Raw genomic sequence first — 16,055 nt, 5'->3', positions numbered from 1 at the left:
ATAATGTATGTGATCATGGGCAGCATGATGTATGAGATCATGGGCAGCATGATGCATGAGATCATGGAAATGAAGGGCAGCATAATGATGGATAAGATCATGACATGAGCAACGTGATTAGTGAAGTATGGTGCAGTATGAGTGGTACCGCAAGAGAACCAGATGCAGCACGATGATAGGTGAAGGAGTCACCTTGGAGAATCAGTTGAAGCAGAATGTCTTCAACTGATCTCATTGTTATAGAAGAGGATCTATGCTTAGATCTAGACAAGTCAAAGTGTTGACTTCTATTGTAATTGTACTCTCTCTCTCTCTCTCTTTCTCTGCTGAACTTTGAAGATAAAAGAAGATTTGATCAAAGGGTTTCCCCACACATTGTGGGGTTTGTCCCTAGCTCGCGCCATATCTTGTGTCCTCTTGTCTTGGCTTGTCTTCTGCATATTATATTTATGTTCTATCTGCAGTTTATCGTAATGCTGATGTGATTGCTAACTATGAAAATTTAAATAAATTGCTCTAGCATAGAACATACCAAAACTTAACATGCCTCCTACAAAGTAACCCACAAAAATCACCATCAACCAAACATGTATGAATCTTGTATACCATTAAAACAGAAGCCCTCCATAAATGAAAAGTCAAATAAAGCTTTAATACTCGACCAGAAAATAAAAAGTGATATTAGAGTTTATGTATGACCAATCCACAAGTTTTATCATGATATCATCTCAAAGGAAAACAAACCTAAGCTGCACGAAACGCCAAAACGTTTTGGAGTTTCCGAAATAGGTACGTTTAGAAATGTCACCTCCCTGTTGAAGAATCTAGGGCAATTAGGTGTAGAGTGATTCATTGGGACTAGATAACAATTTGTGAAGTCTTTTTACTTTTCTTGTCTGTGTTAGCTTAATCTTCTTCTTCTCTTATTAATGCATGTGTACTTCATCAAACTGCTATCAAAGCGTAAAAACAAGAACACAAGATGTTGGCTCTCTACCAAGGCCAAAACCTCTCTTCGCTTGAGAGGAAAACCCTTTAGTAAGTTTCTCTTATTGAAGCTTCGTATTGATCAATGCCAAACCATAGACCCCTAACTAGAATATCCTCCAAGCACAAGTCAAGTCCTTCCTCCTTCCTGTGCTTTATTTCCCCGGCACTTCGTCCTCCTTCTTCAGGTACTTCGTTCTTCTTTCAAGTTGTTGATAGTCCTTAGTATACTAGCTCTAGAAGAGACTCCAATCTTTGATCCTTAGTGAGATCCTTCACCAAGAGGATACCTTCTTTCTCTTGACCCAATCGAGCTTCTTCTTGATGTATAGTGCAGACTTGATATAGTGGTACTGCAGCCCTAGTTTCTCGCACGTGTGGGAGGTTTCCCTTATGCTTTTAGCTCCTTTCTCCTTCACTTGAGAGACCCTCTTCTTCGCTTGAGTATGAGGCCTTATAGGCCTAAGTTACTAGCCCAAACAAGGAGGAATATATAACTGTGATATTGTTGTTGTTATATCCGCAGACTGCCCTTCTTTTCTCGCACGTGCGACTGTGTTTCTTCCTTAGAACAGCCCAATAAACTTAGGTTTTGTTTATTTGGGGTAGCATCAGATGTGCTCTAGCCATGAAAATTGGCGGAGAGGCTAAAGCACGTGAGATCTCCAAGACCCAGAAATCGTTTTGGAAAATTCCATCCAAATAAGGAGTTATTAAAATAATTAATATTTTTAATGAGTTCCTAAGTCCAAACTTAGGAAAATAAAAATATTAATGGGTACTAATAAAGATAAGGATGAGAAGCTTCTAAGAGATAAGGATCAAGTCTATTTTAATCTTAGTCATTGATTAGGGACTTAATCTCAACCGTTCATTCATCAACAAGAAAAGTATAAGAGAAGACTTAGGGGTTAGTTGGAAAGACACTTGAGGGAGACCAGTTAGTTCGATTTCTAGAGCGGGGTTTGCTGAAAAATTCAAACTAGAGGTCTGGATTGCAGTGAGAGGCAACAAGTACGTAACAAAGAGGCAGGGATAGTGTTGGAGGACCAACGCAGAGGTCAAAGAGGCAAACACAGAGGCAGCTAGATTGCACAGTCACTGAAGGGTCTACATGGGTGACACAGAGAGGCCAAGTGCTGACAGAGTGAGGTAGAGTGCTGACGCAAAGAGTCTGGAAGCTGTGCAAAGGCCAGCTGGACTGACACTGAGCTTAGGGGAAGTGTCAAAGGTTTTATGGTATTACTATCGTGTGGTTATCTCTGTTGGGTGAGCCAGTTTGGCACCCTAGATGTACTCAAGAAAAGCTTAATAATAAAATCCTCCTTTGTTGCACCAGCTTTCCCACATTGGGTTTTTCCGGGGACAATTGTCCAAAAATAACCGTGTTGATGTGTTCGATTCTTGTGCATGTATTTGTTTCTGTATAATGGTGTGATATCTGCAGTAGAATTTATTTTAATATTTACTTAAGGGATTTCGTAAATAACTTAATGGAAAATAAGTAGGTAAAATAAATCAGTTGCTGCAATAACAGAATCTTCACAGGTTTGTGTCTCTCCTTCTTCGCTGCACTAGAGGCTCCTTGTACTTAGACTTTCTTCACCCTTTCTCGGTCTTTCTTCTTCGCTGATTTCAGAGGCGGATTGTGTTATGCTTAGAGGAGTGGACAGCCTCTATATATAGAGGATTGTCCCTCCTTTTAGGCCGACTTGAGGCCGCCTAGAGGACAGTAGGCCGACTTGACATATATATAATTTGGATTGCTTCTTTTGAGGTGTCGTTGCATGGAGGAGACTTGTTGACTTTGCTTGGAGGTATTCTCTTGACTCTAATACATAAATATACATGGTGTAACATGCCCTTAAGGTCTTCAACATTTTTCTTTTGACTCTGACTTACATATAGCACTCTAATATGTGCTAGACCTATTTCAATGAGCAAGAAACTCATTGACATATATTATAAAAGTAATATTTCTTTTTTTGAATAAATACAAATATCAAAAGTACATTTATGAAGACCGAACCTAGTTACATTTCCTTCAACACTTACAAAAATGGAAACGTCGGCCGAAACGTTGGCTGAAACATCATATATGTATATATATATATAAATGAATAACACATTATCTTGCAAGAAAAAAGGGAATAAGACCCATAGATGACAATTCATAAGGAAAAACAAGTATATATTAACTCTAACAGATGATTACATGATGGCCGAGTTTTGGGTATGGGTACGGCCCAAAACACCGGGTTCTTTGAAGTTTCATGCAACATAGAAACAAACCCTAGCATGCCCTAATAGATGCTTGATTGTTTAATGTGTTTTGTGTTTTTATCCATAAGAAAGGAAAACAATATGAATAGATAAGGAAGTACCATCACCAAGCACAGAATTTACAGAACAATTTGAGACAAACTACAAATTTCATTTGGAGAATGATAAGAAATTATTTGACCTACACAAACAAAATGTCACTGAAAGTGATAACAACAATTCAGAGGAACAAACAATTTCATTTGGAAAAAGGCAGCAATTCTTTGGAATCGCCAGTGAACATGACAACAATTGTAATCAACAACCACAAAACCCTTAGATTAAAGCATATAGATGCAGAACATAAGCAGATTAGCAAGAGCAACATACCAATTACAGGCACTGGCTCAGGAAATTCCACATCAATGTCATCTCCTGCAAGTCCGTATACATATGGGCTACCGGGATGTGCATGCCTACCACCACATGAATGCAGACAAGAGTTATTGACAGAATTAATCAAAATAGCTAATGTTTCAAATCAACTTGCATAAGAATAGATGCTCATCAGAAAGAGATAACTAAACATTTCTAAAGATGAGCTGATATTGAATATTTGATATCAGTTTAATGTAAATAATGCAGGTTTTGGTGTGGACGGGAATACAACAAACTTTACATAAGCTAGTCCATACTAGCTAAACCGGAAAATATCTACAGAGGACTTTCGCCTAAGCACAACTCTGGCACATTAACATCCTCTTACTGGAACCCATTACTTTGTTCAATGTTGTTTGAGATTTATATACAACAGTCTGGGAATCCAAATAAGTAAACAGTTATGCCAGGCACTCTTTTCTAGCTTGATGCAAAACCCCATGGAGAAAATAATTTCCCCTTGTTTTTCTTGCAACTACAAACCATTGTACAAAACTGCATCATGTTCTGTGCAATTAAATTTCACACCAAATAATAAAGTTGCAAGAGAATTGCAGAAACAAATGGGAAATTTTAAAAAACAATGAATTCCTAATCTGTCATGAAAAGCACTAGCATCCATCCAGGATGTAAATTAAAAGTAAGCATCAGATATCTATATGAATGGCTGTCCACAAGCATCCCTTTTGCACTTCTTTCCTCTGGAATAGAGAAACAATTATAATAGAGTAACCGAGACTCAAGGTTTATAGAGACAACAACAATTAATAATTACAGCAACATGCAGAAGATATTTCATCGTTCTCTTGCCTGTTAGCATCAACATTTAGAGGCAATTTTCTTCCATTTATTATCAACAGTTCTCTGCAGTGCTATATGGCTTTCCCTCCCAGAAACTCTCATTTACCAAGGAATATTTTATAAGACAGAATTAGTCAAACAACAAATAGACAAATGATCCAGTTGTCTGGGAATAAGCCAACGCAGAACGAGGCATGCTGGTCCTATATGGCTCCAAACATACGAAAGTCATTAAGTAGATGTCAGTCTAACAAAGGAGACTAGCTAGCAGTTTTTGACATCCATCATTATCAAGAAGCTGACCAAAAGGCATGTTTGTGCACTTATTTCATTGCCAATGATAAGAACTAAAATTTTATATGACACAAATATGCATCTCAAATGAACTCACTTGTAATGAGCCAAATTCCCCAAATAGCATAAAGATAGAAAGAAGAAGTAACTCCATGCCTTTAGAATCATAAAGAGTCAATGAATAAGAAGCCACTTCAAGAGGCCAACCTCCTTTTACAATATATCCAATGTACATGACAAGATGCCTATACAAATAAATCTCCTTTGTTATAAATAGGAGATAAAGTGAGCAAGCTGTAGCCTACCACTAGACTGACTTAACCATAAACAATATACTAATAATGAATAAGGGCTAGGGCTTTAACATAGTGCCGCTCTTTTAGAAGGATTTGCCCTCAAAGCTTGCAATTGAGGGTGTTTCTTCATGAATTGCTCATTTTCCAATGTGGCTTGTTTTGAAGGCATATTCTTCCACTTGATTACATACTTCATAATGGTTCTATTCTGAAGAGATAAAGAATACCAATCTATTACTTTTTTTGGTTCGAGAATCAGTTTGCCTTCTTCATCTATAATTCTAGAAGGTCCATCTATACCAGCAAAGTTTGTGCCAAAAACCTTTTTATGTAAGAATCAAGATACATGAAAAAACTTATGAATGCTAGAACGTAAATATAACTCATAAGCCACTTCTCCAGTCTTGCAAAGACTCTTGCGGGCTCAATAAAGTTTTGCATCTACTTTTTTATTCTTCTTTGGTTTGAGGGAAGATTGGTTAAATGATTGTAGTCTCAAAAATACCCAATCACACTCCTAAAATCGTCTTTCACATTGATGATCATCCACTCACTGCTTCATCTCATTCTGCACAAGTTGAAGGTTGTCTTTAAGAATTTTAAGTTTCTTTAGTCTTTTTCATATGTGAGTCTACCACCTATAGTTTGGAATGATTTTGCAAAAAGTATGTGATACTACAAGCTCAATAACCATAAAGAGCTTCAAGTGAATATATCTTAGAAGATTTGTGATAGGTGGTGTTAAGCCACCATTTTTCCAATTCACCCATTGAAATTGCTTATCTAAAGCATAGCAATGAACATAACCCTGTGAACATTTGTTAACTATTTATGTTTCCCCATCTATTTTTGGATGATATGTTGAACTCATATCTAGTGTTGTTCATCTCATCTTTCGTGTTGTTCGTCAACTTCCACAATTCTTTCAAAACACTTCCTGTCAATTTTGGATCTCTGCCACACACTATTACTTTAGGCAGTCCACAAAATCTATGAATTTCCTTCATGAACACTTCCACCACTTGGCTTCTCGTATATGTACTTTGAATTCAACAAAAAATGTTCATATTTTGTGTCTATCTACGAACACATAAATGGCATCCTTACCCTCTAATTTTGATATGCCTACCAAAAGGTCCAATGATATCTCTTCCCATTTTTTATTAGGTATGTGTAAAAGTTGAAATAACCCTAGAGCATTGATTATCTCTACTCTTATCTCTTCCACATGCTTGACATTCTCTCACAATTTTTTGAATATTTTTCTTCATCCATTCCCACATGGCAAACAAACAAACAAAAAAAATATTTTGATCCTATGATATGTGTTAAGGAACCCTGAGTATCCCACCATTGAAGAGTTACGAGACTCCCTTAATATTTGTGGCTTCAACCTTGTTTAAGGACATAAAAGTATTATATCGTTGTAGCAAGGGATTTCTCTCTTCCACTCCCAATATTCCATAGAGCTCTTCCCTTCTTTTGGACGCTGCATTTTCTATCGAGTACTATTGTCTTCCTGCCATTCATCAATAGCTTCTTTCAACCATAAACGAATGGAAGATGTACTAGAATATAAACTGGAGGCCTCTTCTATTCTGTAAAGGGAATCTACTACCAAATACTTTCCCCTTTTGTAGGTTATTTAGAACTCAGACCCTTGCAATTTTGCTTCTCATTTTTTTGCTTTTCTAACAAAGCTTTGCTCCAAAAAGTGCATTAAATTGTCATAGTGTATCTTGACTTAAAATTGCATCCCAAAGAGAAATTTTCCCCATTTTTTTATTCCATGTAAAAATGTTGTTGTTTCTTTCTCATATGTAGATTTCACCAAGACTTTTTCCTTGAAATGCTTACTTTGAAAATCCAATGGTCTCCCTTCTTGCATCAATATTACTCCAGTCCCTTTTCCTAATGCATCACATTCTATTATGAATGTTTTACCAAAATAAGGTTTTCCCAATACTAGTGTAGAAGAGAGATATGTTAGTGAACCGGCAATGTGTGCAAAATTCTTCACAAATTTCCTATAATGTCCTGTAAGACACAAAAATCCTCTAAGACTCCCAATATTCATAGTAATGACCCATTATATGATAACTTGAATCTTTTGAGGGTCTATCTTGACCACTTCCCATGAAACAAAATGACCAAAATACTCTATTTTTTGTTTCCCAAAGGCACAATTGGACATGTTACCGCTCAAACTAGCAGGGGTCCTAAAAGGGGATCCTTGAAGGGTTACTACTAGGGGTCCAAAGCAACAATGGAGCAATAGCCCATTGTCACCTCGACTAAAGCTCCCTACTCTTTACAGACTTTCACCGATGGGAGGAGACCCGTTATAATAACGATCACGAAAATGAATGGATCAATGATACGATGAGAGATGATCCTAGAAGCCTATTCACAATGGAAGTTCAGATGTATGGCTTGCTTGCTTTGAAAGCAAGATGAAAAGCTCTCTAGGAAGGGCTTAGGGGAATTCTAAGAGTTAGGGTTTGAGTATATGACTTGTCAAGAAAACTCTTAGCTCCTAAAATCCTTGTCGAAACTTGGATTTCAAGTGGTCTTTGTGAAATTGGCTTCAATAAGTTGTGGGACCACACGGGACCATGTGGACCCCGAATCAGGTCAAGGGGATGGAATTTATCAACCAAGGGTGTGCTTAACCTAATTGAGGGGGAGAAAGGGATTAAAGGAGAAATTTTCTTTGAATTTGATGCAATAATCCCAATGAGGTCACTAGCCAAAGGAAACCTAGGGCAAGAAATGATCCTCGAGCTAGGGCTTGCAATATCTTGAGATCCCACTGTCGGATTTGCCTCAAATTTGGAGGGCCTCTAGAGAAAACTCTAACGCAGTTGTGGACCAAAAATCGAAGTATTTGGATGGCTAGATTGTGAGATAAGTGATGCCCTAAGTGAGATATGTAGGTTAGGCCTAGAAAGAAAGAGAGAAGGTGAAGAAAAATATTCTTTAAAGTGATCACCAGTGGAAGACCAATGCCTTGCTCTTTGGGAGAGATGGAGTCACGGATAAATTAGGGTTTAGCTCGATTTCAACTTATCAAGGAGGCCTAGAAGACACTTCACTAAGCTTAGTGCTAGTTTGAAGCAACTTCAAGGTCTTTATACTTCGTTTAGCATAATTCGATGACTTATCAAGAGAAATAGTTATCCCTAGGAACATTCATTCATTCATTGCATGACCCAATCATGATACAACACCCTTTAGAAACTTAATTTCCACAATTTCGCATAAATTGATGAAGTAAATAAGCCCTAGAATACCGAAATTCCCAGCATCATGATGCAACAAAATTACATAACCAAAAATAGCATTTAAAAGGTACTTACATGCAAGAAGAATATATCCATTCATCAAATTTGCCAACAAGAGAAGCTCCAAGACAAAGAAGATTTAACCAAACATCAAAATTCATCCATTCATCCAAAAAACTCTCCTCCGAAGTATGTGACATTCTCACAAGAGCTAATGATCAATCCAAGTGATGATACAAATGAATTCATGTCTCTCCTATTTATACACTCATTAGGAGTTTGAATTACCTAATTTGAGCCTACATTAGCCCATAAACTAAAATAGTGTGCCAATAACTATCTATTGGTGACAAGCCCACCAAACAAGCTCACAAATAAAATAATAAGTCTCCCAAGAGGTCGAATGATCGTTGGGCTCTCTAAGAGGCCTGATGAAGTCCATAAGTGCCAAAATAATGAGTTGAACTTTCAAAAGTAATGGACATGGGGTTGGCCCCTTGTTCTCCACATAATAAACCTGTGGTGCTCCCTATAGCTGTGAGGGCACACAAGTGACCTCATGTGTCTCCAAGTAAGTCGAAGATGCCTGTAGATCATCTATAAGGGCTCAGATGATGGTGTAGGTGATGCCACATCATCCTACAAGACCTGGGTCAGCTGCCAACTGCATGGTACATCCATGGGGCTCGTCCAATAAGTGAATCTCAAGCAATCTCTGAACATCTCTGGGGATCCATGGAGTGATGTCTAATGTTGTGGAGGCCCATGGTTTTCAACACACACCCTGCATGTGCCAATGTATCCCTCTAGAGGGTTAGGACCATGTATAGGGAAACCAAACCCAAAATGGAGCCCATCTACAATTCCGCATAAGATCCAATGCATCCCCTAGCCTTCCAGTACAACAAGTCATCAAGGAAATCAAGTAAGAGCTTACAAACCATGGACGACAAATGGGGACTTCATAATGGCCTACGCTTCCATAATAGGCTTTGGCATGTGCTAGTGTCTCCAAACTCCAAATGGGGTTAACCAAGTATCCCATTAGGTGGTTTCTACTTTTAAAGGGGATAATATGTCCAAGGTACATCCTTTAAAAGGTGGTGGCATGTGATAAAGAGGTGAATGGAGTAGGGAATGAGAAGGGGCAACCCTGGGACACATGTTGGCGTACAAGGGTAGCTAGTAAAAGGGAAGCCCATACTTGGGTATATAATGTATAGGAGGGAGCACTCGTGGTACATGAGGTGCCCCAACCTTGATTTTTCCACCCTTCTCTATCTACCTTTTTCCTTTTTATGTTTTTTTCTTCAATTAACTACTCGGGGCTCGAGGGGTAAGAACATGATGTGTGAGATATAGCAGTGGATACCCCCTTTTAAGGTAGGGTGGTTCATTGCCCACTAGGGATTGGGACAATCCTGGGTTCCTATATGATGAAGGAGGCTCATAGAACCTGTAGGAACCAAGGTGATGGCCATGTTTGTCCCAACCATCTTTTGCCTTTTGAGGTCCATTTTCCTATTGAATGTGGCCAATTATGCTTTTACTTTTCTTTTCAACTGCATCAACCTCCGGGGCATCACTCCAGGCCCACCCCAAGGTGTGGGCAAGGGGAAGGGGAGAGCTAGCCCTGTATGGACCCAGTGGAGGAATGTGGACCCAAGTGGGAGAAATTATGAATGGGGTTATAATGAGTGGAAAGGGGGGCAATATATGTGGATGAGGGAGTGGGACCATGTAATCGAAATCGAGGTTTCCCATGAAATACCATCTCTAAAGCCAAATGGTCAGTAAAAGAAATCCCATGGGACTAGAATCCAAGGTTATATTCCAAAAGGGGTCTAGGGGACAAGAGCACAGACCTAGCTCATTCTTTTCACTGAATCCCCCCATTAATCCATGCCCAGAAGTGTCCATGATAAGCAAACTACAATACTCAATTACCAAATGATAAGGCATACCTTTAGGTTCGAGAGCCACACCTTCAAACATACAATCATGACAGATGGGTGAGGGACCACATGGATGGCTCAGGTGGCAAAGACGTGGCACAATGAGCTTGTTGGTGGTTGTAAGGGGCTGTTGGCTACCGGCTGAGGACCATCTTGGAGAAAAAAAAAATCTCCTAGGGATATCACCCACAAAATGGTGGGTAACAGGACCTTTTCATATAATTGTATCTTCTCGTCAAGTCCCACTAGCACAACTGGTTGAGGACAGGCCTCGTTAGCAAGGTGACCTACGATCAAACCTCACGTGGGTGGTTGTGCTTGTGCTAAGGGGAGGAGACATGCTAAAAAATCTAGTCAGCTTAGGGTTCGTGTGGCCCAAGCCAAGTGTGATCCTCGAGTGACTTTCATGGATTAGAGGCCCCTAGGTCACGGTTTCTCAAGCCATAGGTCAAGCCTGTACGATCACAGACAACTTGACAAACAAAAAAATATAATTGTATGTTCTCAAGAATTTGAAGGACTTTATCCACACATGTTGAATGTGTTCTTCCCATGCTTTGTTATAGATAAGTATATCATCAGAGAAAACAAACACAAAAATTCTAAGACAAAATCGAAAATATTATTTATGAGGCTTTGAAAAGTAGAAGAAGCATTGCTCAACCCAAAAGGAAAGACCAAGTACTAATGGTGTCCTTCATGTGTTCTTAAGGTTGTTTTGGAAAGATATTCTTCTTTTAAATTTATTTGATGGTGCCTAATTTAAGAACTACCTTTGTGAAATAAGGCACTCCATGAAGTTCATCTAATAGCTCATCCATATTTTGAATCAAGAATTTATCCTTGATGGTGATTTTGTTTAGATCCCTGTAATCCTCCAAGCATTATCTTTCTTCTTACCATCACTACTAGAGATGAGACAAAACTCTTGCTTGTTTGAAAAATACTTGCATACCACATGTCTTGTACCATTTTCGCCCTCTCCACTTTTTGCTGATGTGAATATCTATAAGACATTCTATTGGGAGGAGTACTCCGAGGTATAAGTTCAATTTCATGTTCATGATCTCTAAATGGAGGTAGTCGCTTGTGAATCTCTTGGAAGACCCTATGTTGCTTTTCCAAGGTACCTTTTCATTCCTATAGAATATTTTCGTCTTCCTGCTTCAATTCCATAGAATAAATTCTAACCATAACTACACTATTACCCTTTATAGGAGCTTCCCATTCTATGAGAGTTGATGACATGAGAGGATGCAGATTTTAATCCTTTGTGATCATATTGAATTCTTAGCAACTCAAATCTCATGAACAATTTATTATAGTCTATAGAAACTATCCAATGTTTTTAGCCATTGAATACCCCGAATGACTTCTACTCCTCCAATAAGAATGGCATACATTGAAATGGCTAAGTTATATTTTCCCACAATAAGTTTAATGTTATGGCATTTTCTTCCACAATCAACAAATCCTCCATTAGCAACCAAAACTCGAAAATTTATCATTGAATACACAAACAATTCATGTGCCCTGCTAATATTTTACCAATGAAGTCATTGGTGTTGAACACAGAAAATTAAAGAAATAACTGTGTGAAGCTAGTCTCATTAATGAAACACATATAAATATATTATTCAATGACCTTTGGATTCATCTTCCAAGGTCTCTTGCACTCTTGATGACACTTCATATTCTTGCTCAAGAGAATAATACATTTACCATAACCCTTATAGGCTAGGATTCAAACAATCCCCCCCCCCACCCAATATGAAGGGATGTATGTGAGACCAAGCAAAGCATTGAAATATGGAAGTGGATGGTTGTTGATCACTAAATATGTTCTTTGAATCTAGTGGTTTCAGAATAAACACAAACAAATAGGCTAGTAGAAGTCGCATTCTTCTACTAAATGGTGGTTTAAGGCTAACCACCAACTCTATAACTTGCCTCAATACAGTTCCCAAAACAATTCCTAATTTAGCTCAAAGTTGATGACTTCTACAAAATGGAAGCACTCCCAAATGGTGGCTTAAAGATGACCACAAACTGATGAAATGGTGGAGATGGTGGTTTAAAATTTTAAATATGACCACAAACTGATGAAATGGTGGAGATGGTGGTTTAAAAATGATCAAAAATTGTTCTCTAGCATAAGCTATAAGTCTTCTATTAAGTGTTAGTTGAAGTAAAACAACAAATCAAATCATGCCCGTGGCTCTAAATCTGGCTACAAGTACATTTCTGACTCTAGCTCTGGATGACTTGTTTTCGTTTCATTGATAGGACTTCGAAACGTGAAGTCATCCCCCCTTGTCAGATACAATGGGAAAAGACAAGAATCCATCCACTACATAATGTGTAAATACTCAAGAATGGATTCTACGTTATGACCAATACTTCTTGGTTGTTCATGACCATTTCCAAGAAGCGATCCACCCAAGATGAATCTTTATTCTTGTACGGTTGTTACAACTAAAACATCTATCTAAAGGATGATTATGCTTTCCATAATGCTCACAACGATGAAGATCAAAACATTGACCCTTCATGAGGCCAACTCAATCATAATGTTAGCAATTGGTAATCTGATGTGGAAGTAGAGCGACCAAAGATGAAATTTCTTGAAGAAACACGACATTCTAGAACTAGATTGGCTTGGAATAATCTGGAAAGTGAAAGGTCACTTCTTTTAATTTCCAAGACTCGTTATGTGCTTATTGCTAATGATTTATTCCCAAGGTTTGATGATGGGCATGGAAATGCATGCGAAACTTGTTTAGGACAAACATCATCTTCATTTGAATCTGTTCTTCACTGGGTCGCCAGGGCTCATAGAAGACTGCAAGAGCAACTTGGCAGCAGAGTTCAAGATGAAGGACTTGGGGTTGATGCACTATTTTCTAGGACTCAAGGTATAGAAGACATATGGGGAGCTCTTCCTTGGTCAAAGGGAGATACATTGTGGAGATCTTGAAGAAATTCAAGATGTTGGAATATAGACCCATGTCTACACCTATGATAACCAATTGGAAAAATATTAATGCGTCGAAGTAGGAGGCAATGGACCCCACCTTGTATAGACAACTTATTGGCTCTCTCATGTATATAGTTAACGCAAGGTTGGACATTTACTTTGCAGTTAACACTCCTAGTTAGTTCATGGTGGAACCAAAGAGGGTGCATTGAACAACAACGAAGCATGTGATGTGATATCTACAAGGTACGGTTGAGTATGGGTTAAGAAGAGATGGTGTCAGGTTGATAAGATATACTGATGTAGACTGGGCAAGTAATGCAGTACACAAGAAAAGCACTTCAAAGTGTTGCTTCAGCACTGGATCAGGGGTTGTCTCTTGGTATAGCAGGAAGCAGAAATCAATTGCGTTAAGCTCTACAAAAGCAGAGTACATGGAAGCATGGTTTTAAGAAATGGCCGTTTCGAAACCGAAACGGCCGGGTTGATCCGAGCCGACACCTCAAACATTGAAACGACCTTTGGAACGGTCCGGTCGGCCGAGTCAGCCATGACTCGGCCGAGTCATTGAATGACTCGGTCGAGTCATGGCTGACTCGACCAACTCGGCCGTTTCTATAGTAACTCGGCCGAGTCACAAATAGTGGCCTATAACACTAGTAAAACAACAATTTAACAATTTTTTAGTGATTTTTTAAGGTGTTTGCTGATTAGTTTGGACTCCAATGTGTTGTATGAATTAGTTAAATGTTATTTAGGGTCCATTTCCCCCTCCCAAACCTATTTAACACACTGAAATGCTCTGTACTATTGATATGCTATTCAAATTTCATGGTAATGTTAAATTCTTAAAGTAAAAGTGACATTCTCCTTAATCTTCATTTTCATCCTTTTACTTAAATTTTTAACATTACCATGAAATGACTCAGGATGTTTGAGAGTGGTTTCGGCCTCATTGGATTTCATACGGAGAAAGTAGAATTTTAGATTTCATTCAAAATCCAGCAGACTTATCAATTTTTCATGATTTCAGGATTGAAGGATTGCAATGTTTCCATTGACTTTTGTCATGTATTAGGGTATGGAACTTGTATTTAATCAAGAGCACCAATCCCTCTATGTACTTTGATGTTAGTGACATTGGTTGTTGAACTCCTCTGGGATTCGCTCCCAAACCAGGAGCTTCTTAAAATGTCGCTCCCGCTCCCGTTTTCGCTCTCGCTCCCCACTTTCGCTCCTACTCCCAAGTAATACTGAGCCAGTTGATGTTGGCAACTCTAGCAGTAGCCAATAGTACTAGTCACAAACTTTTGTTGTAGAGGCCATTTATAGCCTCCTTGGTTATGTGTTTTTGTTTTGATCTCTATATCATCATCGTGTATGTATTGGACAATGCACTGGGTGCCATTTTGATATAATAGATATATTCATGAGCCTACTTTGATCATATGTTGTCTTCTATCTATATCCTAATGCTGTGTGTTTGGAAACATGAATGAAAATCTTTAAAATTATATTTTTTTATAGAAAATAAATATTTAATGTATTTTTTACAATGACCGAGTCATTGAAATCGAGCCGGCCGAGTCGATACCGAGTCGGAGTCGGAGTCGACCCTCGACCGAGTCGGAATCGGAGTCGGAGTTTTAAAACATTGCATGGAAGCAAGCATGGCTACATGTGAGGCCATATGGCTTCAGAAGCTCCTAGTGGCATTGTTTAGTCAAAGTATGGAGTCGACCATTATCCACTATGATAATCAGAGTTGTGTCAAGTTATCTAAGAATCTAGTATTTCATGATAGGTCAAAACACATCAACATCAAATACCATTTCATCAAGGACTATGTATAGTGTGGATCAGTTCAACTACAATATGTTCCTACAGATCATCAGGTTGTAGAAATTTTGACGAAGGCCTTGGGTAAAGCAAAGTTTATTTTCTTCAAGGATAAGTTGGGCATTGTGAAAACATTCCTCGCTAAGAGGGAGTGTTAAATATTGTAGCTCAAACAAGTGCTCTAGTCTTGAGAGGTGTCATAAAGGCTAGAAACACATAGGAATTAATTATCTACAAGCCTATGTAATTTTTCCTAAATTTCACCTAGGGAAAATATCTTAATTATGTAAATTAGTGATTTTTAAATATTCCTAAGTCTAAACATAGGAAAAGTGGCTAATAAATTGAAATTAGTTGGGATAAGATAAATTTTGCTCTAAAATCTTGTAGAAAGTTTCTAATATGATATTAGCCATCGATTGGATCAAGAGAATTTCTAATCGTGGCCATTCATTTGTGAATGAGAGATTATAAAGGGAGATCGATGGGAAACTTTGGAGACACATCAAGTGGGTGAATTTCAGAGACACCAAGAGGGTTTCAGCAGTAGTGATTGGGAAAATTTTTCCAAAGTTAATTCTTTATGGAGGTTTCCAGTTTCTGAGTGACAAAAGGTGGCCAAATTATTTTTATAGGACTCTGAATTCGCCAGTTCGAGTTTGCCAATTTACCAATGCAAATTGCTAGATCAAATTCCCAAAGGCAGAGTGAGTTGCCAGGAAGGGCAGATCGAGTTTCTTGTGTCAGCATGAGTTGCCAAGAAGGGTAGTGTGAATTTTCATGGGTTGTTAGATGGCCAATGCGAATTGTTGTATGTTGCCAGTGCGAGTTCTAGAGGGTGGTGTGAATTTCCAAAAAGGGTTGAGTTGATCTACAAAGGGATACAGTAAAGTTTCCCAATTCGATTTGTTCAAAAGTGAAA

The 16,055-nt window shown here is 38.4% G+C and overlaps 1 protein-coding gene across 4 annotated transcripts in view; it reads right to left on the bottom strand.

The window, feature by feature from the left end:
* Positions 1-16,055, bottom strand: part of MSH1 (MUTL protein homolog 1) — a 512,649-nt gene that overhangs the window by 352,786 nt on the left and 143,808 nt on the right. For all 4 annotated transcript variants that reach the window (XM_089392823.1, XM_089392822.1, XM_089392821.1 and 1 more), the window contains exon 8: positions 3,640-3,725. In XM_089392823.1, coding sequence (XP_089248949.1) covers positions 3,640-3,725 — 86 coding nt within the window. The remainder of the gene's footprint in view (positions 1-3,639; positions 3,726-16,055) is intronic.

The sequence above is a fragment of the Pinus tabuliformis genome, chromosome 1_1 (assembly GCF_031772625.1).
Source record: "Pinus tabuliformis cultivar Carrire ecotype Pingquan chromosome 1_1, CPIR1, whole genome shotgun sequence".
Lineage (NCBI taxonomy): Eukaryota > Viridiplantae > Streptophyta > Pinopsida > Pinales > Pinaceae > Pinus > Pinus tabuliformis.
This window is presented reverse-complemented; position numbering and strand designations above follow the sequence as displayed.